General features: G+C 40.1%; 2 protein-coding genes across 4 annotated transcripts; one reads left to right on the plus strand and one right to left on the minus strand.

Annotated features, from left to right (window-relative positions):
* Positions 1-8,851: 8,851 nt before the first annotated feature.
* Positions 8,852-10,990, minus strand: nupr1b (nuclear protein 1b). Its single transcript, XM_039825445.1, has 3 exons — positions 10,747-10,990; positions 10,506-10,641; positions 8,852-9,438 (listed from the first exon to the last, which is right to left on the minus strand). Exons 1-2 carry the CDS (start codon positions 10,841-10,843, stop codon positions 10,514-10,516), a joined length of 225 nt encoding a protein of 74 aa, XP_039681379.1. The 5' UTR covers positions 10,844-10,990; the 3' UTR covers positions 8,852-9,438; positions 10,506-10,513.
* Positions 10,991-17,746: 6,756 nt separating this feature from the next.
* On the plus strand, positions 17,747-27,772 carry sgf29 (SAGA complex associated factor 29). 3 transcript variants are annotated; one of them, XM_039825429.1, is made up of 10 exons: positions 17,747-17,887; positions 18,836-18,910; positions 19,043-19,118; positions 19,925-19,997; positions 21,494-21,558; positions 21,700-21,829; positions 22,470-22,616; positions 24,040-24,075; positions 24,439-24,601; positions 26,796-27,772. In XM_039825429.1, the coding sequence occupies exons 2-10, from the start codon at positions 18,845-18,847 to the stop codon at positions 26,910-26,912; spliced, it is 873 nt and encodes a 290-aa protein (XP_039681363.1). In that variant the 5' UTR covers positions 17,747-17,887; positions 18,836-18,844; the 3' UTR covers positions 26,913-27,772. The 3 variants fall into 3 exon arrangements, with proteins under 3 accessions (XP_039681363.1, XP_039681365.1, XP_039681364.1); XM_039825431.1 differs by having other exon boundaries at positions 17,762-17,887; positions 24,439-24,646; positions 26,796-26,915; XM_039825430.1 differs by lacking the exon at positions 17,747-17,887 and adding an exon at positions 18,005-18,131.
* Positions 27,773-27,942: the final 170 nt, after the last annotated feature.

The raw sequence follows: 27,942 nt of genomic DNA on the forward strand, positions 1-27,942 counted from the left end.
TTTCATACGGACTGTCTTCTACAGGAGGAGCAGAAACTGTGTTTCACAACCTCACAGCTCGGGGTCAGTCTAGCAGAGACACACACACACATGCAACGCGCACACACGCACACACACACACACACACACACAGGTTTGTGGCATTATCTTTGTGGGGACCCGTCATTGACAAATGCATCACAACTAAATGCCTAACCTTAACCCTTACCCTCACCCTAACCATAACCTAATTCTATCCCTAAACCAAGTCTTAACCCTCAAACAGCCCTTTAAAGCTGTGGGGTCCAGCATTTTGGCCCCACAAAGCTGTCGGGACCCCACACATATACTGGACTCCAGCTTTTTGGATCCCACGAATATAGTTAAACAAGAACACATACACACACATACACACACACACACACACACACTAAGATAGGGTTGCTGGCAGCAACAGGATGTTTTCAGGATATTATCGACCTGTTTTTGAATAAATCTTTAGTATGAAGGAAGTCATTAGTAGAGTTATTGATTTTGATTTGTAACCTTTCTGCTCTGACCTTTGAGCCTGCAGACTGAGAACCAAAAACAACAGAGGAGAAATCAGTAACCAGCACCTGACAACACCACAGAGGGAAAACGTTGGTACTCTGCCTGCAAATGAATCTTTCATATTTGTTACAAATAGAAAAGATAAACCGATATGGATGCACAGAGCAGCACAAACACCGAAATACAGTCTCTACTACAGTGAGCAACTTGTATCTCTTATTACAGTTAGTGCAACATGTAATACTGTCAGCTAGTGTTTCAAATAGTTACTGTGGTACAAATTAGAAATACTGGAGAGCGTCGTCTCCCCGGCCCCCTCCTCCCCAGACTTCAAGTTCACATTGGTTGCCAGACTGAGACCGCAGCAACAATGCTGCTAGATGCTTTTCTCACGTAGCCAGACATTACTCCACAGCACAGCAGAGTAGCTAACTTAGATGCTGGCTATATTGACAGTTATAAAAGCCCGTGCTCACGCGGAGCTCTGTACCTAACTCACAGACACATTTCCTCGGCTTAGAATTACTGTAGGAACAGCTAAAAATAACACTACCTTGCCATCCTTTTCCACCCAACTGATTGGCTTAACACACACTTTATTGGCTTAGAATTATGGCAACAATCACTAAACACACTGCAAACTCACGGTACTCTCTTCCCGATTTACAACCCCCCTCTCTTGGCTTCAAATAACTCACTGTTGTCAGCTACGGATGCTGAACAGGCTACACATTGTAAACAGCCATGGCCCGCTTGCCTGCTCCTCCGGTAACGTAGCAGTTAGCAGGGTTAGCATGGCGGCGTTAGCCAGGACCAGTCGGGATCACATTACTGGCTGTGTCTCAATTGTTTTTGCGAGTAACCAACCCAGGTACTCTAGCTATATAATTCAATGTGAGTACACAAATGTTGAAATTACATAAAATGCCTGTCCCTTGTAGCGGTGATAAATTAGCCTGAAGCTAATGCTTAGCTACCTTCAGGAGGAAATTTGCCAACTCTGCGTCTTTTTGGGCTCTAAACTGTCTCCATCTTTCAAATACATATTTACCCGGGGTTTGTTATGTCTCTGGTCACGAAACCATGCCATTTCTTTTAGGTCGGGTAGAATCTATCTCCGTTGATCCTGTTTGTTTGTTTGCTGCTTTCATGGCTGTACTACCGTTACAGCTGTAGCGCGCTGGGTTTACGTTTTTACAGGTATATCTGGCAACCCGGCCTGGCTGTCAAACTGGGCAGCTGATAACAACACACAGGCCACAAAACAAACAGAAATTCCGTCATGGAATGAATATTTCGCAAGGAGAAAATACTGGCATTAGGATTGTTGTCATCAACTTAGCATGTTTCCTTAATATCTTATGACGCACTGGGGTCGTTTTGGGATTTATTACAGTAACTATATTACATATTGGAACTTTAAGATGTCGTATTATGTCTGTACAGTCATGTGTGTCCTTTTATGTCCTAAGATGCTTATGATCTTATGTTGATGTTTTTATGTTGACTTTAGAATGGGTTTTCTGTGACGTTTGATTTGTGAGGCAACAGATTGCAGCATTATGCCCAAGACTAACTTCCCCTCGGGGACAATGAAGTGTATTCTGTTCTAAACTATATAGTTGTGTTTTTAGATTTATAACTTCAGCAGAAAGAGAGAAGGTTTTATGAGAGCCGGCTCCAGCGGTTCTGTGTTAAACGAGCCGAGTGGAACATCCCGTCTGTGGTTTGAGTTCCTGTTCACATCGAGCGAGGCGGTCAATGAACTGAAAACCAAATCACGCTTCAGGTTCACACTGCAGGTCATTCACAGTCAGCAGGTGTCTGAGGGTGGGTGGAGGGGGCAGAGGCTGCTGCAGACAGGGGCATAGCAGAGGCTGGAAGGGGGGCGGTTCTTCTAGTGCTCCAGCCCCGAATGGTTCGTCAAAAGCCCCGAATCTTTTAGGATTTTTAAATTAACTTCAGCTTTGTGTGATTTCCCCCTCCGTCTCTCTGACCGAGACAAAAACGTAGGAAAAAAAAAAACTAAAAAGTAGAAAAAAAGAAGCGCCAAAAAAGCCAAAAACCTTTGCAAAAAAAAAAAAACGCGAGAAATGTAAAAAACAGAAAGCCCAAAAAGTTGACAAAAAAACAAAACATGTAAAAAAAAAAAGAGTGAAAAACAGCAAAAGTCGATAAAAAAAGCACCAAAAAACCTTTTCTTTAGAAAAAACATCAAAAGCATTGAAAAAAATCATCGAAAAAAACACAATGTTACAACTTTTGTGTTTTGACGAATTGTGTGAAGATTTTCAGGCATTCTTTTAAGAAGCAGCTTGAAGAAAAGTACAGATTACTGCCATAATGTTTCCAGCGTCTGGCAATTCTAGGATCAGACCTTTAGGGGGGGCTCAGCCTCTAATTAGAATGTGACACGGATATAGTGTGCATGCAAAAGTGTTAACCCGTCCGGTGCATAGCATCAGTGACAGACACACAGGATATAAACCTGTTTCAAGCCCTTTGAACCTGTAATTGTTTGTCCTCTGTCACTAACAGACAAGTTCGCAAACTCTAACTTTAAGCACAATTTTTTGGGGGGCTTGAGCCCCCTAAAAAGGGTCTAAAATCACCCATGGTCTGGCTGATACAAATCCACTGACAGAGGAACCGATCCCGGCGTCCTTTAAATGAAAGCAACAGATTGTGTTACACTCACCAGTTTGTATCTGATAAAAATCTAAATATGGTTTAGTGTGAGCAGATACTCTGAGCTGAGGGGTTTATAACACTTCCTGCTGTTTCTTCACAGTTTATCTCTATAAAGACTCTTTAAACCGTCCGTAGGGAACGAAATGTTCCATCTGCTGCACGGTGACAAAGATTTAAACCTGTCTCTCGGTGAGTGAATGTGTGTTTTTATAGGAAACTAGGAAATAAAAAGAAAGCAACGCAGTTTGGTTCATGTTGTGCAAACAGAGGAGCAAGAGCGTAACTTTGGGTTCAACATTGGGGGGTGGAGGGGGGGGGGGGGGACACTGTGTTTAAAAAAGCGACACAAACTTCAAAAAAAGATTGTTGGAAAGAAAACTTAAAAAAGCGACAAAACGTCAAAATAAATTGTCAATTTCTTTTTTTAAAAGGCGTCAAAAACGTTGAAAAGGAACAAAAAACTTTGGAAAAGGCCTAATTTTGCTGCCTGTCCCCTGAACACACTGTAAAAAAACATCTCCTCACTGTCTGCTAGCTGCCTGTCCCCTGAACACACTGTAAAAAACATCTCCTCACTGTCTGCTAGCTGCCTGTCCCCTGAACACACTGTAAAAAACATCTCCTCACTGTCTGCTAGCTGCCTGTCCCCTGAACACACTGTAAAAAACATCTCCTCACTATCTGCTAGCTGCCTGTCCCCTGAACACACTGTAAAAAACATCTCCTCACTATCTGCTAGCTGCCTGTCCCCTGAACACACTGTAAAAAACATCTCCTCACTATCTGCTAGCTGCCTGTCCCCTGAACACACTGTAAAAAACATCTCCTCACTGTCTGCTAGCTGCCTGTCCCCTGAACACACTGTAAAAAACATCTCCTCGCTATCTGCTAGCTGCCTGTCCCCTGAACACACTGTAAAAAACATCTCCTCACTGTCTGCTAGCTGCCTGTCCCCTGAACACACTGTAAAAAACATCTCCTCGCTATCTGCTAGCTGCCTGTCCCCTGAACACACTGTAAAAAACATCTCCTCACTATCTGCTAGCTGCCTGTCCCCGGTCTCTGTAGACAGCCCAGGCTCCACAAACGCCAACAAAAACAAACTGCGCCAACCTGCACCACCAAACATAACAGCCAATAACCGACAAGAAGGAGTTGGGGGTGGGGGTTGGGGTGGTTAGTGCAAGGAAGGGAGATGGGGGGATGGGATGAGGAAGGAGGGGCGAGCTAGTCTCGTTTTGTTTGAATGACAAGAAGTAACGTCACCCAACATTGCTTAGAGCACCTTGAATTAATTCAAGATAATAAACATCTATAATTTATTGTCTTCTGTGAATATTACATCTTCCTAAATTGCATATAATTTGTGGTAGGGTTTTATTTCACATTCCTGCCGCTGCCTTGCTGCTTCAGACAGCGTTCTCCCATGTTCGCGGTAGACTACGGGAGCCCGATTGTGTCCAAGTGGGGCTAGCCCCTCTCGGATTTGACGGCCAGTGGGGCTGACGGCCCGCAGCCCCACGACAGCGTCATTTCAAATCTCAGATATGACATAAACGTCGCAAAAACGCCCAAAATGTTAGGAAAAAAAGTGTCCCAAAACCTCGCTGACAAAGTTGTCGGAGCACGTTTATGCACTTTGAAGTGAAAACTAAAATACAAATCCACTTCTATAGACAATTTCTGTTAAAATAGACACACAGCTGTTACTACACAGATGTTTCTTAGAGTGACAAAGTGGATGAAGCACCCCCAAATATTCGCTAACGCTAAACATTGTGTTTTCGTTGTTCCTGATTGTTGACACGCTTATCTAAATTAACGATGGATGTATTCAGACAACCAAGGAGATGTCATCATTATGTCGTGCTACGAGCTAGCTAGCGCTAGCTACTAAGGTTAGCCGGCAGCTTCATCTCTCATCCACGTTACAAGCTTTACAGCATACAGCCCTGGGGTGTATCATAAGATAATACCATGGACGTATTAATAGAACACATGGTGGATTACAACCATTAGCTATATCCATTATTACAGCTACAGGACCTGAAGAGAACAGTCATGTGAGCGTCCATTATGCGCGTTCATCATACCTAGTTTAATAACTCTGGATTCGGCTACTAGTGAATGTTGAAAATGTTAAAAACGTGACATTTTAAACAAGGACCCTTTAAGTGTTCGGGCTGGTAAGTTGATGTACCCCCCAAAAGATTATCCACTGAAATATAGACGTTTTTGTGAAAAGTCTTTCTGGGCCATAGGAAGCACTTCCACCGTTATCTGCTAAGCCCATGGTGGCTTTAGGACATGGCGCTCTTCCTGGGGGCTTGCATTTGGCCCTCTTATACTTCCTCACCTTACTTCCTGCTATAAAGTTGCAGAATATTGAAAAAGGCAAGTAAAATAAAAGTACAGCACTTGAGTTAATGTACTTAGATGATCTCAGTTATTGAGACATTTACACACAGAGACAGCAGCTCGTCAGCCGGTTTGTGTTTAATCCCGACTCTCTCTGTCTGTTTGTTGAGTAAATCTGACAATCAGAACACATACACACACACACACACACACACACACACACAACACACACACACACACCTGCAGCCAGGACTGTTTGAAGCCGGGATCAGGAAATATTTATAGAGACGAGTGTGTGTTACATAATCAGTTTCACTGTACGGACACACACATGCACACGCACACACACACACACACACACACACACACACACACACACACACACACACACACACACAGAGAGAGAAGATACCAGTGCTTTTAGAAACTCCCCTGGTTGCCAAGCAACTGGTCCATAAGAGACAGATGATTGTCTGATGTTATGAGTGTGTGATATGATATGCTGATGCTGTGTGTGTGTGTGTGTGTGTGTGTGTGTGTGTGTGTGTGTGTGTGTTTGTGTGTGTGTGTGTGTGTGTGTGTGTATGTGTGTGAGTGTGTAAGTGTGTGTGTTTCCATCTTTTTGTTGAAGTTGTCTGCGTAATAACACAGTCATATTCCAGCTGGTTAGCTTAGCTTAGCATAAAGACTGGAAACAAAGGGAAACTGCTAGCATGGCTCTGTCCAAAGGCCAGGAAGGATTGTGTTGAGATAAAAAATGCCCCGTAACTCCAATATATTGCACTTATATACCCCCACCTCCCCACCCCCTCAATAAAAAAGTCATAACGCTGAATATTGCACCAAGATCTAATAATGTCTGTTATTGGGCGTCTAACACTGTAGAGGCATGCAGGACAAACCCTACGTTACACACACAGAGAGAGTGTGTGTTGTTGTATCTTAAGAGGTCAGGATACACAAGATGTTTTCTTTAGTCTGTGGGAGTCTACGCATGGTAAACAAAGAGTTAACACAAAAAAAATCAGCTACACACACACACATACACACACACACACACAGACAGACACAAACACACACAGACAGACACAGACACACACACACACACAGACACACACAAACACACACACACACACACACAGACAGACACAGACACACACACAGACACACACACGTTTAATAAGAAAACTGTCATATCTAAGTCACATCTAAGAATAGATCCTCAACACTAAAGACTGTAACATCTCCAAATTGGAACGTCAAAAGTTCCATATGCCATATGTCATTTGGAAAATTGCCAATTCAGAGTTTGTTCCTTACACACACAGAGAGAGTGTGTGTATTGTATTTTAAGAGGTCAGGATACAAAAGATGTTTTCTTTATAGTCTGTGGGATAAATAGTCCAAATGTTGAGGTACTTGTACTTTGCTTGAGTCTTTTCTTTTCATGCCACTTTCTACTTCTACTCCGCTACATTTCAGAGAGAAATATTGGACTTTTTACTCCACTACATTCATCTGTTCCAGCTTTAGTTACTAGTTACTTTAGTTACTCCACTACATTCATCTGTTACAGCTTTAGTTACTAGTTACTGTAGTTACTCCACTACATTCATCTGTTACAGCTTTAGTTACTAGTTACTGTAGTTACTCCACTACATTCATCTGTTACAGCTTTAGTTACTTTAGTTACTCCGCTACATTCATCTGTTCCAGCTTTAGTTACTAGTTACTTTAGTTACTCCACTACATTCATCTGTTACAGCTTTAGTTACTAGTTACTTTAGTTACTCCGTTACATTCATCTGTTACAGCTTTAGTTACTAGTTACTTTAGTTACTCCACTACATTCATCTGTTACAGCTTTAGTTACTAGTTACTCCACTACATTCATCTGTTCCAGCTTTAGTTACTAATAACTTTAGTTACTAGTTACTTTACACATTAAGATTCCTGCACACAGAACACATGCAGTTTATAACATCTGATGTTTGATTATAAAGTAAACTAGCCAACAATATAACGGCTCATAGTGTGATATTAGTACTTTTACTCAAGTAAAGGATCAGAATACTTCTTCCAGCGCAGGCTGCGGTTTTCATAAAAACAGCTGAAATATGAGGGCAGTTTGGCGGTGAAAACATTGGTACTCTGTTTTGAAATTAAGCTTTCATATTTGTTGCAAACATACTAATTAAAAAAAAAATGTGAAGGATCAGAATACTTCTTCCACTGCTGGTTATAGAACTCCTCACTGTGTTGCATCACTTTTTAAAAACTGCAGTTCTGACAGAATTTTTTTTAAGTTACTGTATAAAAACATGGAAATTCTGTGATCTGATCACTCCGTAAACACTGACTCTGTTACCTGGGATTGTGTTCAAATCATGGCTGTAATATAGAAGTTCTCCTTCTCTCTCTCTCATATTTAGTCTGGAAGATTGACAGTCGCTGCCCCCTGTTGGTAGAAACAAATATCACATCCTGCAGATGCATGGGGGGGGGTGGACAGTGCAGAGGTAGGCCCACTGTCACTCTCTCACAGTAGTGCTAACCCTAACCTACTAACTAATAGTGTTGTCTTCCCCGTCGACCTGCAACTTTTTCGTCGACGATGCAATGTTTTTCTGGGCCAAAATGTAAAAAAAAAAAGTTTTGGTCATCTTTTGTTGCCTTTTTTTCAAAGTTTCTGTCAATATTTTTCTGCACTTTAACATTTTTTTTTTTTTTTAAGCTTCTCCCATGTTTCAGTCACTTTTTTCCAAGTTTTTTGCCACTTTTGACATTCTTTTTCCCCTACCTTTTTCAACGTTCTATTAGCAATTTCTCTTTACATGCTATGAAATAAAAAAAAAAAAATTCGATTAAAGTAGTGAACTGATCCTTCATTTTACTTGTGAAGAGTGTCGTAGGGAACCATCCACGTTATTTGGTTTAAAGAAAACCCAAATTTCTGATATAAAAACCTTTTGTAAATAGGTCAGATTTGACCCGAGGATAACAGGAGGGTTAATCATTTATTATTTTCATCCCTAGTGTTTCTTTTATTTCATTAACACTGTTATTTTTAGTCTTGAAAACTTGCATTTATCGTTGTTTATTCTATTTTGTATGCATGCATGCAATCTGCAGGTTTCTTTATAATAAAGTTGAGTTGAAGTTACAGTTCTGTACAAAAAGAGTATTGTGATTTAATATCTTCTGAACTTTACTTTTTTTTTTTTAATCACAGTATTGAATTCAGAGGTGAAAAAAAACAAACAGAGTCGAGTCATTTAAGAACTGGTTTTAATAGTAAAAAACACTTGAATATGTGTATGTCCCGCCCTACTCTGTGTCTGATTGGCTAGCACTCGTTGCCTTCGTTGGTTGGATTGGTTAGGTTTAGGCATTGGAAGTAGGATTGCTTATAGAATGCCAGGGTAAGCCAATCAGAGGCAGAGTTATACCTTCATTTATAAAAGCACTTTTCAGAAACAAGTTTTCAAAGTGCTTTATGTTATTTAAAAAAAAACAAAAAAAAACAAACACGTAATATAGGAAAAAAAATATCCATTCAAAACTGTCACCATCACCAGAATCTCAGCGTGTGCCCCGCCGCGCTCAGCAAGGTGCACGCCGCCGCGGGCGAGTTCTTCACAACAACCTGCGGGGGGAAGCCCGAGGAGTCGCCGCGTTCCGCCACGATTGAAGAGCTCCTCCTCATCTGGAACATCTGGAGCTGCAGCGTCACGCCCTCTGCAGGTTAAACCGCCGCCGCCCCGTCGGGAGCGCCGTGACGCTTCCTGCCGTCTGTACGTCTCGGTCTGTCGCCATGGAGGCCAGGGTCGGTATCCGGGATGAGCCGTCCGAGTCGCCCTGGGTTACAAAACAACATAAAAAGATACTTAACCGGAGACAGTGGTTCTGGTAAAAACATCCAGTCCTCCAAACCATAACAGGATTATGGGTTAGGGTTCTGTATTAGCACCCCTATTGGTGGTAGGAAATATGTCCTCAAATTAAAATTAAAAAAAATAAATAAAACAATCTTTTTTATTTTTGCCTATACGCATTTTACCTTCGAAAACATTTTAAAAAGTTCCATGCTCCAAATGTCATTCAGAAAATGGCGAATTTAAAGTATTTAGTGACTCATGAAGGCACAGAACACATAACATGAGTCAGCATCTTTACTGATGATACATCAAATAGTCGCTCTAAAATTCGGCACATGGTAAACAAAGAGTTGACACACACACAAACACGTTTGTCATATCTAAGTCACATTAAGAATAGATCCTGAACACTAAGGACTGTGTAACATAAAGTGACAAATGTAATTTGGAAAATTGCCAATTTAAGGTTTGTTCCAACTTTCTGAAATCACATAGCATATAAAATGATTAAGCAACTTGATCAAAAACAAGTAAAATAGTCCCTCTCAAATTCGGCGTAGGGTTACATAGATGTACAAAGAGTAAACACTTGGGTTTTGGTTGGCAGCAACGTCCACTTGTGAACTGTGAAGGATGGGCAGTTTGAGGAAGAGATTCTTCTAAGTTTTAAAATGTTATGTGCCAAACCTCAATAAGAAATGTGCCAATTTTACGTAAGCACGTACAGTGATTCAACGACTTAACAAGTCAGAACAATAAGGACTCTCTAATTCGGCGCAGGATTATAAAGACATCAACAGCAAAAAATAACACTAATGAGAGCATAAAAATCAGGTTTTGAGTCACAATCGCGTTCCGTGTGCCAGATGTCATTCAGAGATCTGTTAATTTAAACACTTGACAGACTCTGTTAAAGTACAGAGCATATGAAATGACTCAACAACTTCACCGATCTCATATATAACACCCAAGCATAAATTCGTCGTATAGTTAACGAGACATAAACACAGATGTACCGCTCTTTTCGGTAGATAAAATCGGTCTCACCTCAGCATTCACTCCTTGGCTTTCTTCTCCGCGTTCTGGAGCTTCTCCACAATCTTGCGCTCGTGTCCGGAGGGGCTGTGTCTGTTGGTGTTGTCGCTGGCCTCCTTCTTCGTCCTGCCTTTACGGGCTGAGCCTTCTGTGAAGAAAAGTTCATTTTGTTAACCACCTTTAGTCAAGATGTAGCGGCTTCTTAACGTAGCCAGAATGTGAGAAAAAGAAAGAGAGTAACGCCATATCTCACCTGTGTATTTATCGGTTAAGTTATAATATTCATATTTGTCGTAGTATTCGCCTTCAAAGTTGGAAGGCTTCAGGTTCTTCACGTCGACGTGACTCATGTTTGTTTCTCTGAGATTTTGCTCCGAGAAAGAAAGTTTGTCAAACTTCAGAAACAACAACAAAAAAAGTCCAAAACAAAGTCTCCGAACTTGAAGCCACTTGTGTCTTCTTCTCTTCTTCTGCCCGAGCAGAAAAACAAGCTGTCTCTGCGGAGATGTCTCGCTGTTCTTATAACGGAGAGACACGGAGCTCCTCCTCCACACACACACACACACACACACACACACACACACACACACACACACACACACACACACACACACACACACACACACACACACACACGGCCGCTGCAGCAGCAGGATGTGTTCAGGATGTTTTCAGTCAGCAGGTTGCCCTGTTTTTATTAGATGGTATTAATGTTATTAATAAATAAGTATGAATGAAGTTTAGAGTTATTGATTTTGATTTGATTTGGAGAAGTTAGTATCCAGAACCTGAACACAACACAAGCATGAATGACCTACTTACAGTAAATCAAGGTTATAATGCATGCAGGCTGGTTCAGTCAGACCATACAGCTCATATGCTATCTGTGTGTACTCTGGCTGTGTTACAAGTTCCTGCACACACACACACACACACACACAACTGAACCGCTCAGCTCATGTTTCTGCAAATATTTACAGTCTCATGAAGGTTGAGACGACCGCGGGGAAGGCCGAAAAACAGGAGTTAACAAGTCCAGGTTAGAGGAATAACTAAAGCTGCAGCCAGCGTTGGAATGTAATAAGTACATCTACTCCAGTACTGTAGTTAAGTCCAAATGTTGAGGTACTTGTACTTGAGTCTTTTCTTTTCATGCCACTTTCTGCTTCTACTCCGCTACATTTCAGAGAGAAATATTGTACTTTTTTAACTCCACTACATTACATTCAAAAGTTCTATGTGCCAAATGTCATTTAGAAAATTGCCAATTTAAGGTTTCTACTACTTTGTGAAATCCCATATCATATGAAATGATTCAGCAACTTTATCAATTACTAAAACATGAGTTCATCTCAAATTCGGCGTGTCATTGGAGCAGCTGGTCGTCTTTAATTCCGTGATGGAGAACAGAAAGCAACGTGCAACCTTATGGGTAACGTCTTTCTTTATTCTAGCATTTTTGATGATTGTTTATGTGTTTGACAGCAGAGACCAAATTGGCCAAAATTGTCAAAAAATAATGACGTGGAAGGTTCCCTACAACGCTCTTAACAAGTCAAATAAATGATCAGTTCACGACTTTCATTGAACGTGGGTTTTTTATTCAATTTCATAGCATTTGAAAAAAAAACAATGAAAGAACTTTGAAAAAAGTGACTAAAATGTTGGAAAAAGATAAAAAAAAAAAAAACGTGGATGAAAAAAAAGAAAAACGTCAAAAAGCGCAGAAAAAAAAACTTTGGAAATAGTGACAAAAATTGTAAAAACGTTGAGAAAAAAGTTTTAATTGGAAATCTTTGATCCAGAAAAACAGAAAGTTTCCTGGTCGACGGGAAGACAGCAATCTTAATTTTTCTATAAAGTGTTTGGAAGATATTTTTCATTGATTATGTTGAGAAAAAAAAAACACTGGAATGAAGTCATAAAACTAACACTAATGTGAAAGGATTTTATCAAATAAAATACAAACCCTGTAACATGAGTTGTGCTTTGTGTTGGTTTTATGGACTCACGTGTGAATCTAACTTTCATGTCAACAAGCTTGTTTGAATCAGCAGCTGCACTCTTCACACCGCTCTGACACGTGTGTCTATGTGTGTGTGTGTGTGTGTGTGTGTGTGTGTGTGTGTGTGTGTGTGTGTGTGTGGTGTTATCTCATCTAATCGTTGTCAAACAACTCGTGACATTTCCATCTAAAACAAACTTTGGACTGAACTTATCAGAGAGAGAAAGGACAGAGAGAAACAACTCGTCTGCAGACACGTGTTTACATTTTCTGTAATCAACTAGCAAAATAATAGTTTATCTTATGAGCCATCTGCCTACTCCATGTTAGCAGCCTAGTATGTAAATAAGGAAGTAAGTAAGTAAGTAAATAAGTAAGTAAGTAAGTAGCTTAGTAAGTAAGTAGTTAAGTAGCCTAAGTAGGTAAGTAAGCAAGTACCCTAGTGAGTAGGTAGGTAAGTAAGTAAGTAGGTAATTAAGTAAGTATATAGGTAGCCTCAGTAAGTAAGTACCCTAGTAAGTAAGTAAGTAAGTAGTCTCTGTAAGGACTGTAAGAAAGTAGGTACGGTGATCATGCATTTTCTGTGGTGGCCCCAGGGCTCTGGAGCTCTCTCCCTTTAGCCTTGAGAGCTTTGGATTCTGTGGAAACCTTTAGAAAACACCTGAAGACTCATCTTTTTAGACAAGCATTTTATTAGCCATATAGCTTTGTATGTGTTGTTTTTGTTCTGTTTTTGTTTCACTGTAAAGCACTTTGTGACCCCTCTTGTCTGTGAAAGGTGCTATATAAATAAAGTTTTCTTACTTACTCTAGTAAGTCAGTAAGTAAGTAGGCAAGTAAGTAAGTAAGTATAAGTAGGCCTAAGTATATGTATAAGTAAGTATAAGTAAGTAGGCAAGTAAGTAAGTACGTATAAGTAATTAAGTACATAAGTAAGTAGGCAGGTAAGTAAGTACATATAAGTAAGTAAGTACATAAGTAAGTAGGCAAGTAAGTAAGTACGTATACTTACTTAAACTTACGTTTAAGTAAGTACATAAGTAGGCAAGTAAGTATAAGTAGGTAAGTCAGTAAATAAGTAATGTTTATTTCTAGAGCACATTTAAACACAGCTTAAGCTGTACAGAAATGTACTAAGATGGTGTATAAAAGAACATTGAAATGTAAAAATAAAAAGTAGAAAGAAAACAAAAGAACATCCCAAGGACGACAACAAGCAGCAATTCACAAAAACACAAACATAATAACAGTTTGAGAGATTATTGTGTTTAAATATGTGTCTTTAGCCTAGATTTAACAACAGAAATGCTCTGATATCTCACATCAGGAAAGATTTGAACGTAAGAAGAGGTTTCCTGTTGACGCTGTAGACACAAAGACTGTTTCTAACCGCAGAAGGAAAAACCATGTCCCGCTCTGAATTTAAACTCCAGTCATCATGCTGTAATGACAGGCCATCTGAGGTTAGAATAAACTCCAAATGTTACAGTCAGAGCTCTGCCTTTAGTCTGGAAGAAATGTGTCACAGTGGAAAATACTTAAATGCCTGACGTTATACCTTTACTTCAGTTAAGGTATTATCAGTACTAAAACAAACTCAAGACTTCCAAACGTTCTGATGGTGAAGAAGAGTTCAGTTACACTGTTAACATAAAAACAACATTTTATCTTACAAAAGGAAAGGAGGGAGAACAGGCACCAAATGTCCACACCCATAGGAAATCCATTTACCCAAAAAAGTCAGAGGCTCTGCTTTGTTTAAAGTTAAAAAATCCTACTTACTTACTTACCTACTCACTTAGGCTACTTAACTAACTACTTACTTACATGCTTACTAGGGTACTTACTTACTAGTCTACTTACTTACATACTTACTTACCTACCTACTTACTTACTTACTTAGGCTACTTAAATTAACTAACTACTTACTTACTAGGCTACTTACTTACTTACCTACCCACTTAGGCTACTTAACTAACTACTTACTTACTAGTCTACTTACATACTTACTTACTCACCTACCTACCTACCTACCTACCTACTTATTTACTTACTTACTTACTTACTTACTTACCTACTTAGGCTACTTACATTAACTAACTACTTACTAGGCTACTTACTTACTTACTTACCTACTTTCTTTCTTACTTACTTTCTTACTTACCTACTTAGGCTACTTAACTAACTACTTACTTACTAGGCTACTTACTTACTTACTTACGTACTTTCTTTCTTACTTACTTACTTACTTACCTACTTAGGCTACTTAACTAACTACTTACTTACTAGGCTACTTACTTACTTACCTACCTACTTACTAGGGTACATAGAAAATACAAGACTTCTTCAAGAAACTACTACACAACCTGTCAGATAAATGTAGAGCAGTAAGAAGTATTATCTCTGAGACGTAGAGTCGTAGTAGTATAAAGTAGCATCAGATGTAAAGTACAAATAAAGTACGAGTTCATTTCATAACACCTACTTATAAGTAAATAAGTAGGTAAGTAAGTGCGTAAGTAAGTAGGCAAGTAAGTAACTAAGTAAGCAAGTCAGTAAATAAGTAAGTAAGTAAGTAAGTAAATAAATAGGTAAGTAAAGTTTATTTCTAGAGCACATTTAAACACAGCTTAAGCTGACCAAAGTGCTGTACAGAAAAGTACTAAGATGGTGTATAAAAGAACATTGAAACGTAAAAATAAAAACTACAAAGAAAACAAGTTTTCACACACACCCCTGATCAAATTATCTGAAGTTCGCTACAAACATTCATGCGAATAAAGCCGGTGAAGGGTTATTCTATCATCATATAGCTGCTGTATATGGGAGAAAACAATCTCCCTGGAATATTCTGGTCTGGGCTGATCCCCGACTGTTTACAACATCTGGCTCCGCCCGCTGCTCGGAGCCCAGCTGACTTCATGAAAACAGGCAGCAGCTGTTTCTGACTCTGCTGTAAAAGAAAAACTGCGTACGTGGCTGTTTGCAGGCAGAAGAACATTTCACTGAGTCATAAACAGTGCTGGAAGAAGTATTCAGATCCTTTACTGAAGTAAAAATAGTAATACCACACTGTAAAGATACTCTGTTACAAGTAAAAGTCCTGCGTTGAAAATGTTACTTCAGTAAAAGTCTGTTAGTATCATCAGGAAAATGTAGTTAAAGTATTAAAAGTGGAGTAAAAAATACAATATATCTCCCTGAGATGTAGCGGAAAACTCGTACCGTAAAGTACAAGTAGCTCAACGTTTGGACTTTAGAACAGTATTGGAGTAAATGTACTCCGTTACATTCCAGCGCTGAGTCAGTCTCAGAGAGGAAAGAGAAAAAAACAGCAGAGGAGGAGGCGGTGTTTTTACACCAGACTCCCTCCATATTTCTGCTGTTTTTATGAAAACACAGACGCAGTTTTAGATATTCTGATTTCAGGATGTGGTTCCTCTGAGCTCTGGCTGGGTCGACATGTTAATCAGCACTTTGTAACTTTAGTTTCTCTCTTCTCCATCGTCGTCTTGACTCGCTGAGACTGTAAATATTTGCAGAATTATGAGTCGTTCAGTTACAGATAAGATATCAGCTCTATGCTCTGACTGAACCAGCCTGCATGCATTTTAACCTGGTTTTAAAGAGGTTATTCAGTCAATAATATAATAACATCTATAATAATCTCTGATTCGGTTCCTTTTGGTGCTTTTTATTTTTCTTAGTTTCTTAGTTTCTTAGTGTGCTTTTTATAAAGTTTTTTGTGCTTTTCTTCAGAGGTTTTTTGTGCTCTTTTTTTCAACGTTTTTGGCGCTTTTTTCCAAAAAATGTTGGTGCTTTTTTCAGAGGTTTTTGTTGCTTTTTTTCTTAGTTTTTGGTGCTTTTTGTAAAAAATGTTGTGCTTTTTCAGAGGGTTTTTTGTGCTCTTTTTTTCCTGAAGTTTTTGGTGCCTTTTCCAAAGGAAATTGGTGCTTTTTCAGAGGTTTTTGTTGCCTATTTCATTGATTTTTTGTGCATTTTTCCTCATTTTTTGGCGCTTTTTCCAAAGTTTTTGTGGTATTTTTAGAGGTTTTTCTTGCTTTTTTAAAAATGTTTTTAAAGACGTTTGTCCCTATACGTCCCGGGACCTCCCAATGCTGAACCCAAAGTTACGCCCTTGGTTTATGGTTGTTATATTGAGTTTAATCTTTATTCCTGATAATCAACCTGCTGTTTTTGTGTGTTGTTGCCCATATCTGGGCTAAGATGTGGGGCCTCATACAACAGCAGACATGAATCATTAACTAACTGGATGCTTATCTGCAGAGAAAGTGTGGTGATAGCACAGTCTGTACCTGGCGTCTGGAACAAGGCAAAGTACCATCAACATGTGACAAAAAGGCCTGAAAACTGGCTGGACTATGTAGTACAAAAGTATTATCAAAATGTACTTGTATTTATTAGCTGATTACTGTTTGTTTTAATAATCTGACTCTGTAAAGTAAGACAACACAATGGGATACTTCAACTGTAGTACACTGTACGACAATATAAGTAATAATAACGCATTTTATTTCTTTATATATAGCACTTGCTATATTTACAAAACTCAAAGACACTTTACAGTGCTTTAAAAAGAAATCCACACACTTTAAATCCACACACACACACACACACACACACACACACACACACACACACACACAGACAAATAGACAGACAAACAGACACACACACACACACACAAGCACAGACACACACACACACACACAGACACGCGCACAGACACATACACACAGACAGACACACACACACACACACACACACACACACACACACACGCAGGCAGACACAGACACACAGACACACGCGCACAGACACACACACACAGACACACACACATATACACACACGCACAGACACACTGACACTCTCACACACACACACACACACACACACACACACAGACACGCACAGACACACACACACACACACACACACACACACACACACACACAATAATCAAATATTGAAAGTAGCTCTATATCTGTGTATATATATTTTTTTTTTAACTGCCTATTTATAATAGGTGTTTATGATGTACATGTTACTATTATTACTATAACTCTATTTTTTCTATTTCTTATAATACTTTCTGTATATTGCTCCTATGTCTATTTAATGTGTGTTTTTGTTATTCTGATGTGTGTGAATTTTTCTTTGGTTGCTAACAAGGGAATGTCCCAAAGTGTGGGATTAATAAAGTCTATTTTATTTTATTTATCTTTATCTTTTTCTGCAGTCCCACCCTCCGTCCAGCTGGCAGCGCTGTGTGAAGATCATTCCTCTCACCGAATAAGAGGAAAAAGAAGCTAATCTGTATAGTTAGCTAGCAAGTCGGCAATAAATAAACAGAAAAACTAAGACGGTAAGTCGTGTTGCATGCTGTGTTTAGAAAAGGATAAAGCACATTTTGTGTAATAAGTTGTCAAAGTGGAAATATATACAGCGAATGCTTTCGTTGCATTAGCAAAGAAGTATCGCAGTTTAGCAACCCAGCTAATAACATTAGCGAAACATGCCACTTGCTAACCCAATCAGCTAGCTAACAGTTAGCCATAAAGTAGCTACAACGTTACACAGACTCATTTGTTATCACTACTAACAGCAGCGTAAGTATTTTATCCAAGTATTTTCACGTCATATACACTCAAAGTGCTATAGTTACTGGCCGTTTTTTTTCACAATCAGTCTAAACCGAACTCCATTCAGAAATCTGTCAATTCAGAGAAACCCTGTTATTTAGGTACATATTAAAGCCTACAAGGACTTCACCCACAACCTGTAGCATTGACCTTTTGTATTCGGCTTCCATCCGGTATATATTTTTAATACATTGTTAAAATGTATTAAGCAATTTGTCCTGGTCCTGCTAACTGCTTCCAGTCAATTTTCTATCAAAAGCCGCGTCTCCCTTCCTCTTAAAATGACCGATTTCTTAATGGGGTTTGGTATATATTAACGCTGTTCTAACAAGACTCTTTGAATGCCAAAACCTTGGCATAGACTGCCGAGCTGCTCACATAGCTCCATCAGTTGAAACCGAACTCCATTCAGAAATCTGTCAATTCAAAGATGCCTTGTTATACAGGAGATATAAAAACGTAGTAGCACATTGATCAACACCGGTAGGATCCACTTTATTATTCGGCTTTCATTCAATATACAGTTTTAAAAAAAACTTTAGTTATAGGCCTACTACTCACTGCTTCAAGTAGTTTTTTTTATATTAGAAGCTGTACCCCATGCCTTTTTAAAATGACAGATTTTCTAATGGAGTTTTGTATATTAACATCTGAATGCCTAAACCTTGAAGGTGACTGATATGTCAGCTGATACCAAGATTGCTGAGCTGCTCACAGAGCTCCATCAGCTCATCAAACAGACCCAGGTAAGTTAACTGATTAAGGGATTACAAAAAAAGTATTTTTATTTTATGTTTCTGGATTTACAGTCCAATGCTCAATCAGTCGCTTTAAGTTAACCAAATCCAAATAATCACCATGTATTTCCGTGTTTCCAGGAGGAGAGGTCACGCAGCGAACACAATCTGCTCAACATTCAGAAAACACATGAGAGGATGCAGACGGAAAACAAAAGTCAGTCACCACAATGTGAACTCTTTCTATTTCCAAAACCCTGTGTGAGGATAAACAGTCGTCACACCAAAGCCACAGTTAGATTTTTGATCTAATTTTGTTATGATTCATCTGCCTAGTCCATGTTACTAGTAGCCTAGTAAGGAAGTAAGTAGGTAGGTAAGTAAGTAACTAGGTAGTCTAGTAAAACCAAAGTTTTTTGTTGTTGCTTTTTTCAGAGGTTTTTGTTGCTTCTTTTTCTTAGTTATTGGCGCTTTTTAAAAAGTTGTAGTGCTTTTTTCAGAGGTTTTTTTGTGCTCTTTTTTTCAGAGGTTTTTGTTGCTTTTTTTCCTCAGTTTTTTTGTGGTAGTTTCTGAGGTTTTTGTTGCATTTTTTAAATTTTTATTTCTACAATTCTTTCGATCTATACGTCCCGGGACCTCCAAATGCTGAACTCAGAGTTACGCCCTTGGTTTATGGTTGTTATCTTGAGTTTAATCTTTATTCCTGATAATCTACCTGCTGTTTTTGTGTGTTGTTGCCCAGATTTTATACATTATTGATTATGTTTTTCCTCACTGGGGAAGCCAAAGTATTTGTAATATTGGTTTCATGGCTACAGTTATTTTGGAAGTGGCACAAAAATTTGTGTTTTGCAACTGTTACATTCATACAAACACACACGGCTCAGATTTAGGGCCTCATACAACAGCAGACATTAATCACTAACTAACTGGATGCTTTTCTAAATGGTTATTACTTGCTGTTCTATGAATCCTGATTCTGTCATTCAACATGTTGTCCTTTTGTTCCTGTGTCTCCTGCAGCTTCTCCGTACTACCGGACCAAGCTGAGGGGACTGTACACCACAGCCAAAGCCGACGCCGAGGCAGAGTGCAGGCGAGTAGCCACATACAGTTTTACTGGAGTGACAGGAGGGAAAGGTAGTTTATTTCGGTGGTTCTCAAGCTGATCTGGGGGAATCCTGTTGGAACAATAAATGGACTGAAGAATGCTTTGATTGAGCAAAAAAACTACAGCGCCGCCATCGACGTGTAACGTCCACTTGAAAACAAGAAACATCAGATTCAAATTGTCAATTCACAGACAATTGCTCCACAGAGCATTTTTTCTGTCCAGGTATTAGGGCCTCGAAATACTAGCTTTTTAACAATGCGTATGTGTACACGGCACTGTTCACATACTAGCCTGTGTACTTTGCGTGTACCCAGAGGATTAAACATATCCACAAGGGGGGCTGATTAGATCAGATTAGATTCAACTTTATTGTCATTGTGCAGTGTACAAGTCCAAAGACAGCGAAATGCAGTTTGCGTCCAACCAGAAGTGCAAAAAAAAGCAGAAAAGTGCAATGTGATGTACAAAGTATAGACAGGACAAGAACTATAGTGCAGTGTACAGTAGTGTACAGTTGGTTTACAGATGGTGGTTTAGAGTAATATAAATTAAATATAAGTGTGTGCAGTGTATTAGCAGTTACCTTATAAGAGCAGAATAAATATGGCTATGTAATATGAGCTGGATGGTGTTTTAAGCCCCCAACGTTGACTTCAAGGCAATGCTGCGACCGTCGACTTCAAGACACCTAACCCTAATCCTAGTGCATTATTAGCACATTATGATAGTAGTAAGAATAATATAGATGTATGCAGTGTATTAACAGAATATATTATAAGAAAAACAGAGTAAATATGGATATTCAGTATGAACCATATAGACAGATATGTACAGTATGTACAGCTATGTGCAGTGTGGTAACATAAGAGTAGTAAGAATAAGTGTATGTGCAGGATGAATAGTATGAAGAGCAGTAGAATATGGCTATGTACAAGTGTAGTTACAGTACAGATCATGGCCATATCAACCCTGGCCGACACCGGATGGTATTCCTTGACAACTTCCGATGTTTGCACAACGTAAACAAACACGGCGACGCTCAAAGTTGTGATTTGAATTAGGCAAACCGCCACCACCTGGGCTGCAGTGTGGAACAGCTGCTGACCTGCCTGTCAGAGGATATGCTGTCCACCAACGTTCATGTGCTGAATTGCACCTTGCGGACCCGCAGCGTTAACTTCTGAAGACCTGCACAACCTAACGCTCCAAAGGAACCCAGGATACGCGTTGGAGGCATCTTACGTCTACTTACCCACACCCTTTCCCGTGATCACATCACCCCCATCCTTCAGAACCTCCACTGGCTCCCCGTTTCCCAACGCATCCAGTTTAAAGTCCTCCTCCTCACCCACAAAGCCTTCCATAACCAGGCTCCGTCCTACCTCACAGACCTGCTCCACCGCCACAAGTATATCGGCGCTTTTAGTGTCACTACTTCCAGCGCTCTTTGTTGACGTATTTCTTTTCATTTCTCACAGCATCCTGCGTCACGCGCTGGATAAAATCGCAGAGATCAAGTCTTTGTTGGAGGAGAGGAGAATAGGTAGGTGTGTGTGTGTGTGTGTGTGCGTGCCTGTGTGTGCGTGTGTGCGCTGAAGTGATTCATTCATCCTTTGCTCTTTAAGATCTGCGACAGGGGTTTCTGTAACTTGTGTTTTTTTAATTCGTCACATATTTTGTGCAGCTGCTAAGATGGCGGGAGTTTACAGCGACAGCGACCCTCCCAGGAAGACGATGAGGCGCGGCGTCCTGATGACGCTCCTCCAGCAGTCGGCCATGACGCTTCCTCTGTGGATCGGCAAGCCGGGGGAGAGGTAGCTGCTGCTCGTCTTCTACACAGCCTGCAGACACACACAGTTACCAGATTAATAAACCCAACAGGCTTTATTAAAAAAGATAGATAGATACTTTATTGATCCCCAAGGGGAAATTCAAGCTCCCAGTAGCTTCAAGACATCACGCACAACATACATCATAAACAGGATGATAAAATAACAAATCCACATGAATATTATGGACAATAAAAGAAAAGATACTAAATAAAAGCATGAGACGCCTGCAGTGACAGGGCAGGGACTGACTCTGTGATTCAGTATGCATGGTAAGGTGCTCTATGAGAGGGGGTGTCATGGAGGTAGTGCAAATAAGTGCAAGGATAAAGTCTAGAGACCAGCATTAAATATGGACAATATAAGAGAATAATGTAGACATAGTAATTTAAAAAAACTATATAGCAGTGCAAGGATAAAGTTTAAAAAAGACATTAAATATGGGCATTATAATGGAATGAAGTAGACAGTAGGACAGACACAAATCAACAGTCAGTGTTACATTTTTGAAGTAATAGGCTTACAGCCATAGGTCAAGTATAGAACACATCACACAGAATTTATTGATGTTTTTAGTTAGTTAGTGACAGCTAAAAGTGCCTCTCCTCATTGTTCTCTGTATTAGCCCGCCTCCTCTGTGCGGGGCGACCCCCGCCAGCAGCGACTACGTGGCCAAACAGGGCGACAAGGTGGCGGCGAGGGTGAAGGCGGTGGACGGAGACGAGCAGTGGATCCTGGCGGAGGTGGTCAGCTACAACCACTCCACCAACAAGTGAGTGAGAACATCACACACTTCAAACACACACGCTCAGGGTTGTTTGCATTTCTTTAAACTAGAGATGCACCGAATCCAGGATTCGGCTTTGGATTCGGACGAATATTGGGCTTTTTGACGGGATTCGGTTTCTGCCGAACCTTAGAATTTCTTTCCACAGAACCGAACCCTACTGGTTCCTACGTAATGACGCCGCCGTTGATTACGGGAAGGTGTTTACGTAGGTGGAGCGTTCAATGCAGTAGGCTGTGAGAAAGTGGAAATGGAACTAGTGAGCAGAACAAGTGTTGTTTGGCAGTACTTTCAGTCAAAAGAAGACCATTCAAGTCCAGCTACGTGTTCAATTTGCAATGCCGACTTGTCTCGTGGCGGCGAGGACCCTAAACAATACACAACGTTGCCGCTGTTAAAACATTTTCGTATTAAACATCCGAAAGAATACGAGTTGTGCATGAAGGAATTTCCAGACAGCAGCCAAAATGCAGCAACTTCAGGTACGGCAAAGGAAGGACAGTCCCTGTTTACTTCATTCATGTGTTTACTGGGTTCATGGACTGAGGATGGGGGGAGGAGTCAGCACAATCTCAACCAGGGGATTCAGGATTCAGACCAACCCCCAAAAATCTGGATTTGGTGCATCCCTGGTTTAAACCAATCCCAATCGTCTTGGGTGGCGCTAAGCTCCGGACGCAGCGACGGTGGCTCTGCTAAGTAGTCTCAGGATGAAACTTGTTCTGGTGGAACATTTGCACCCTGCAAAATAAAACTCCATATACAATATTAAATGAAGTTAACTGTTTATTGCAGTTGTTTTTGAGTAACGTGAGCTATTTAAATTAGCTGATACATGGTTAAACCTCATTGGCTCTTACCACTGTATCTCTGTGTGTACTTCGTCCACAACGTTTTGGGACTGATTGGTGGGATTCACCAATCAGTCCCAAAACGTCCCAGTTACAGAGGAAACGCCCTAAACATATTCTTTGTAAATCTTTACAATCATTCCCAGAAAGAACCGAGCAAGCCTGACTAGGGTACTAAGGGACTCTGTACTTTTTTGTTTATGGTCGAATTACATCGGTACTACCGAGGACCGATTCGCTTTAAATCAAACAGTACCAAATTTTGGTACCTGAGAGCGCGCACGCTTATCTGTCCTCTCTGCATATTGTCAGAGAGCGGAGGTCCTACACACACGGTACCCACCCCTAGGCCTGACATGTTGCACCATCCTAATTTACTTTCAAGCTTAACATGTTCAGTGTGTAGCTCGCTAGCCCGAAGTTTGAGAACGGCAACTTGAGAGAGGAAGGTGAAGGGCAAAGCCTGACATCCGTTTCAGTTGTGCGTCCGTTAATCCAGACTATATCCTGCTGTACAACTTTGTCCCTCACACAGACTTTTCTCTGCCTCCCTGCAGGTATGAAGTGGACGACATTGATGAAGAGGGCAAAGAGTGAGTTCTCTACTACCTGTATCATTGTTATTTTCTCTGGATGTACTATTAGAGCGCTCAGAAATGTTTCCCGCTAAATATTAAATTATTTTATTCTAGATAAACAGGACAAAGTTGTGACCACAATTATCTCTCTTTTTACATATGCCTCCTGATTGCCTAAATCCTAATTTATGTTTCTATGATGCAATGAAATAAGTACTCATTCAAAAGAAAAGTCTAAAAAAAGTATTTAAGAGCCAGATGTAACGAAACATTTTAAGTAGTCTCTCAGGGAGGATCTCATCAACTGATTCCAGACTCCAAATCTGGATTCCCAAACTTTTGTGGTTCAAAAGTGTGTGTTTTTGTGTGTGTGATCAGGAGACACACTCTGAGCAGGCGGCGGATCATCCCTCTGCCTCAGTGGAAGGCCAACCCAGAGACAGACCCCGAGGCCCTGTTCAGTAAGGACCAGCTGGTGCTGGCCCTCTACCCACAGACCACCTGCTTCTACCGGGCGCTGATCCACACGCCACCACACCGGGTCAGACCCTCAGCACTCTGCTCTCTGCTCTACTTTTAGCAAAAGGTTAAAAGGCTCTGCGGCCAAGTTATCAGAACACAGTCTAATGTAGGGCTGCTCAATTAATCGCAATGTTATCGAAATCGCAATATGGACTAGTGCAATATCCAAATCGCAGGGGGGGGTGCAATATTTTTTAAAGGCAAAATATGTGTCAAACCATTCTAAAATATTGTGGTGCTGCAGGGACGTCCCAGCCTACAAATCCTATCCTACAGACTAAAAAAACATCTTTGTTTGGTACAGATCCTCGCAAAAATCCCACTTCAATCAAAATGAGAATAATGATACAAAAATGATCATTCCCTCCAATATCGTGAATCATATCGCAATCGCAAAATCAGTCTAAATAATTGCAATTAGACGTTTTCCAAATATCGTGCAGCCCGAGTCTAATGTCCCAAACGTTTTGAGGAGCCTTTCTGTGGAAGCCAAGAATTCACGTTAAAGGATATTTAACCGGGTGTGATGATTAGTTTATTTCGGTTTACTTCATAATGAACCAAACACTGCAATTTGTGTGAATATGCAATTGACAAACACATTTTTTCTGTGGTTATGACAGACTTGGCCTCGGACGTCTCCAACAACCGTAACTACTGACGTTACGGGGTTTCTGCAGGTTTCACCCAGTCAAATGTATGTCTTTTAAAGACCTTTTTGAGACCATTATGAATGACATTTAAGACCTTTATCACAACATCAACTGAGCCCTAAATTCAGTTTCTTTCAAGCCAGGTATTGCTAAACTTGCACTTTCCCAAAGCTGAAGAATAAAATCTGTTTTATGTCTGTGGGACAATCTGAAAGAAACTCGCACTAATAACACGAAAGCTGATTGGCTGCAGTAGGAGTTGCATGTTGGTCTCAATTGTAGTCGTTATACAGCAAATAATATTTGGACTAGCGAAAGAAAGAACTGCAACACCACGGAATAAAAAAACATTGTAAAGTAACTAGTAACTAAAGCTGTAACAGATGAATGTAGCGGAGTAAAAAGTACAATATTTCTCTCTGAAATGTAGCGGAGTAGAAGTAGAAAGTGGCATGAAAAGAAAAGACTCTAGAAGCTATGTCACATCCAAAATATAAATCCTCTGAATTAATTTTTTTTGTTGGATTCCGTCATGCCCCGCAGCTTTTCCAGTCTGAATCTAAAAATACTATGCACATGTAACGTGTAATGGATGTAACGGTATGAAAATTTAACCTCACGGTTATAGTAACAAAATGATCACGGTTTTCGGTATTATCGCGGTATTTAAAAAAAAGAAGTGTGTTCAATGTGGTCAGAAAGCACTGATAGGCCTACCCAAGCTGAAATAGTCTCAAAAAGTGTAACAGTGTTTATTATATTGCAAAAATATAGACAAAACCTTATCAAAAGTGCAACTTTTAACATCAAAGGAACAAGGGTTCAGCATGTAAACATCTTTTTTTGTCAGGAACATTTCCAGCAGGTTTAAATTATACAAATCCAAACATTCAAGCTTAAAAAAAAATTTAAATAAAAATAAGACAAAAGTGCAATCAACTGTCCTTCAGCATTCTTATAATAACCCAAATATGCCCATGCTTCAGACTTAGTCCTCTAAGAGGGCTGATAAATGTCCTGAGCGCTGTCATCTCCTCCTTCCGCCATGATTCCAACTTCAAGAAGTGCACGTTTTAGGCCACGCAGAGCTCCTACGCGGCAACTTCCGGAGACTTGCTCGATAATGGAACAGTGTCTACTATTTGTAGTCACTGTCTGCCGAGGTTTCTTCCTAAAAGGGAGTTTTTCCTCGCCACTCTCTCTCTGGATGCTTGCTCTTGGGGGAATTACTATAATTGCTGGGTCTTTGTAAATTATAGAGTGGTCTAGACCTACTCTATCTGTAAAGTGTCTCGAGATAACTCTTGTTATGATTTGATACTATGAATAAAATTGAATTGAAATAGTATTGAATCGCATGAAGCTGGGAACACGGTTTGTACACCGTGGTAATCCACTGTGATGATGATATTTTAAATGAAAACGGTGATTGTTATAGTCAACATTTTTATTGTGGCTGGTAATCATTCCATCCTTATGTGCACAACTTGAGAAATGATAATGTACCAGCAGCCGGTTCCTCTCCTCCCAAAACTAACATCAGCATGTGTCTGTTTGCAGCCTCAGGACGACTACTCGGTGCTCTTTGAGGACACGTCATACGCCGATGGTTATTCCCCTCCGCTCAACGTGGCTCAGCGATACGTGGTCGCCTGCAAAGAGAACAAGAAGAAGTGAGCGGCGACTGGAAGTCAGGATACCAGAGGACGAACATGAAGCCTGTTTTGGGAGCGTTGTTATATTGCACTGATTTCCATTTTTGTTTGAAAAGATTAGGCTCTCGTGTTTGTGTTTCAAATCATTGGTCTATTGAACTTGAACAGACTTTTTTTATACTTATGCATCTCTTCAATGAGACTGTATTTGTCAAAATCACCACCAAGACACTGAGAAGAAGTGAAATTAACAACAACACCTGAATGTCTCATGGGGGAATTTGTTTCGTGGCTGTGTCCCAAATCTCTACTGCAAACTCATTCTGAATTGTAGTGTGTTCAGAGGAAACGGGGCCATAATAAAACACCAAAAACAGCCAGTATTGAAACTAAATCACAGAGAGTGCTGTTTGTGTGTCCCACAATGCATTGCACAAAGGAAAATGTAGGAGCTACTCACAGCTAAAAAAAACAAACAATGGATGGCGGTTAAAACAGCTCCAGAAACAAACATTTCTCTATTTAGAAACTAAAATTGACATTTTAAAGTCATTTTTCGTTTGCCTCAGCATCATTTTGCTGTTTCTGTAAGACAGCTTTTCATGTTGATAATTTCGTGTATTTACTGCAAAAACAGTGTACTTTAAAAATTAGTATACATTTTGAATGCAGTATTGGGACACAGGATTTGAGCTTCTAACAGGAAAGTTGGACATCTTCCCCAGCGAGGAGCGACATCTAGTGGCCAGTACAGGAACTTCAGCATCCTGCTGCTGTCTGTGGTGGGAACTGTTTGGTTGTTCTGCCTTAACTGTATATTTTTTTTCATGTGAAGTGTTGATAGTTGTGTGAAACTAAAACTTGAAGAACAGACTGACTAAATGTTTTACTGATTTGTCTCTTTCTCTCATTCCACACACACACACACACACAATATTTAAAGATCCAATATGTAATACTGACCGCTAGCGTTGAAAATAGTTACTGCAGTCCAAATACAAAATACTGGAGAGAGTTGCCTCCCCAGACTCTTAAGTTCATGGGGGTTGCCA

Source organism: Perca fluviatilis, chromosome 15 (assembly GCF_010015445.1).
Source record: "Perca fluviatilis chromosome 15, GENO_Pfluv_1.0, whole genome shotgun sequence".
NCBI classification, from domain to species: Eukaryota; Metazoa; Chordata; class Actinopteri; order Perciformes; family Percidae; genus Perca; species Perca fluviatilis.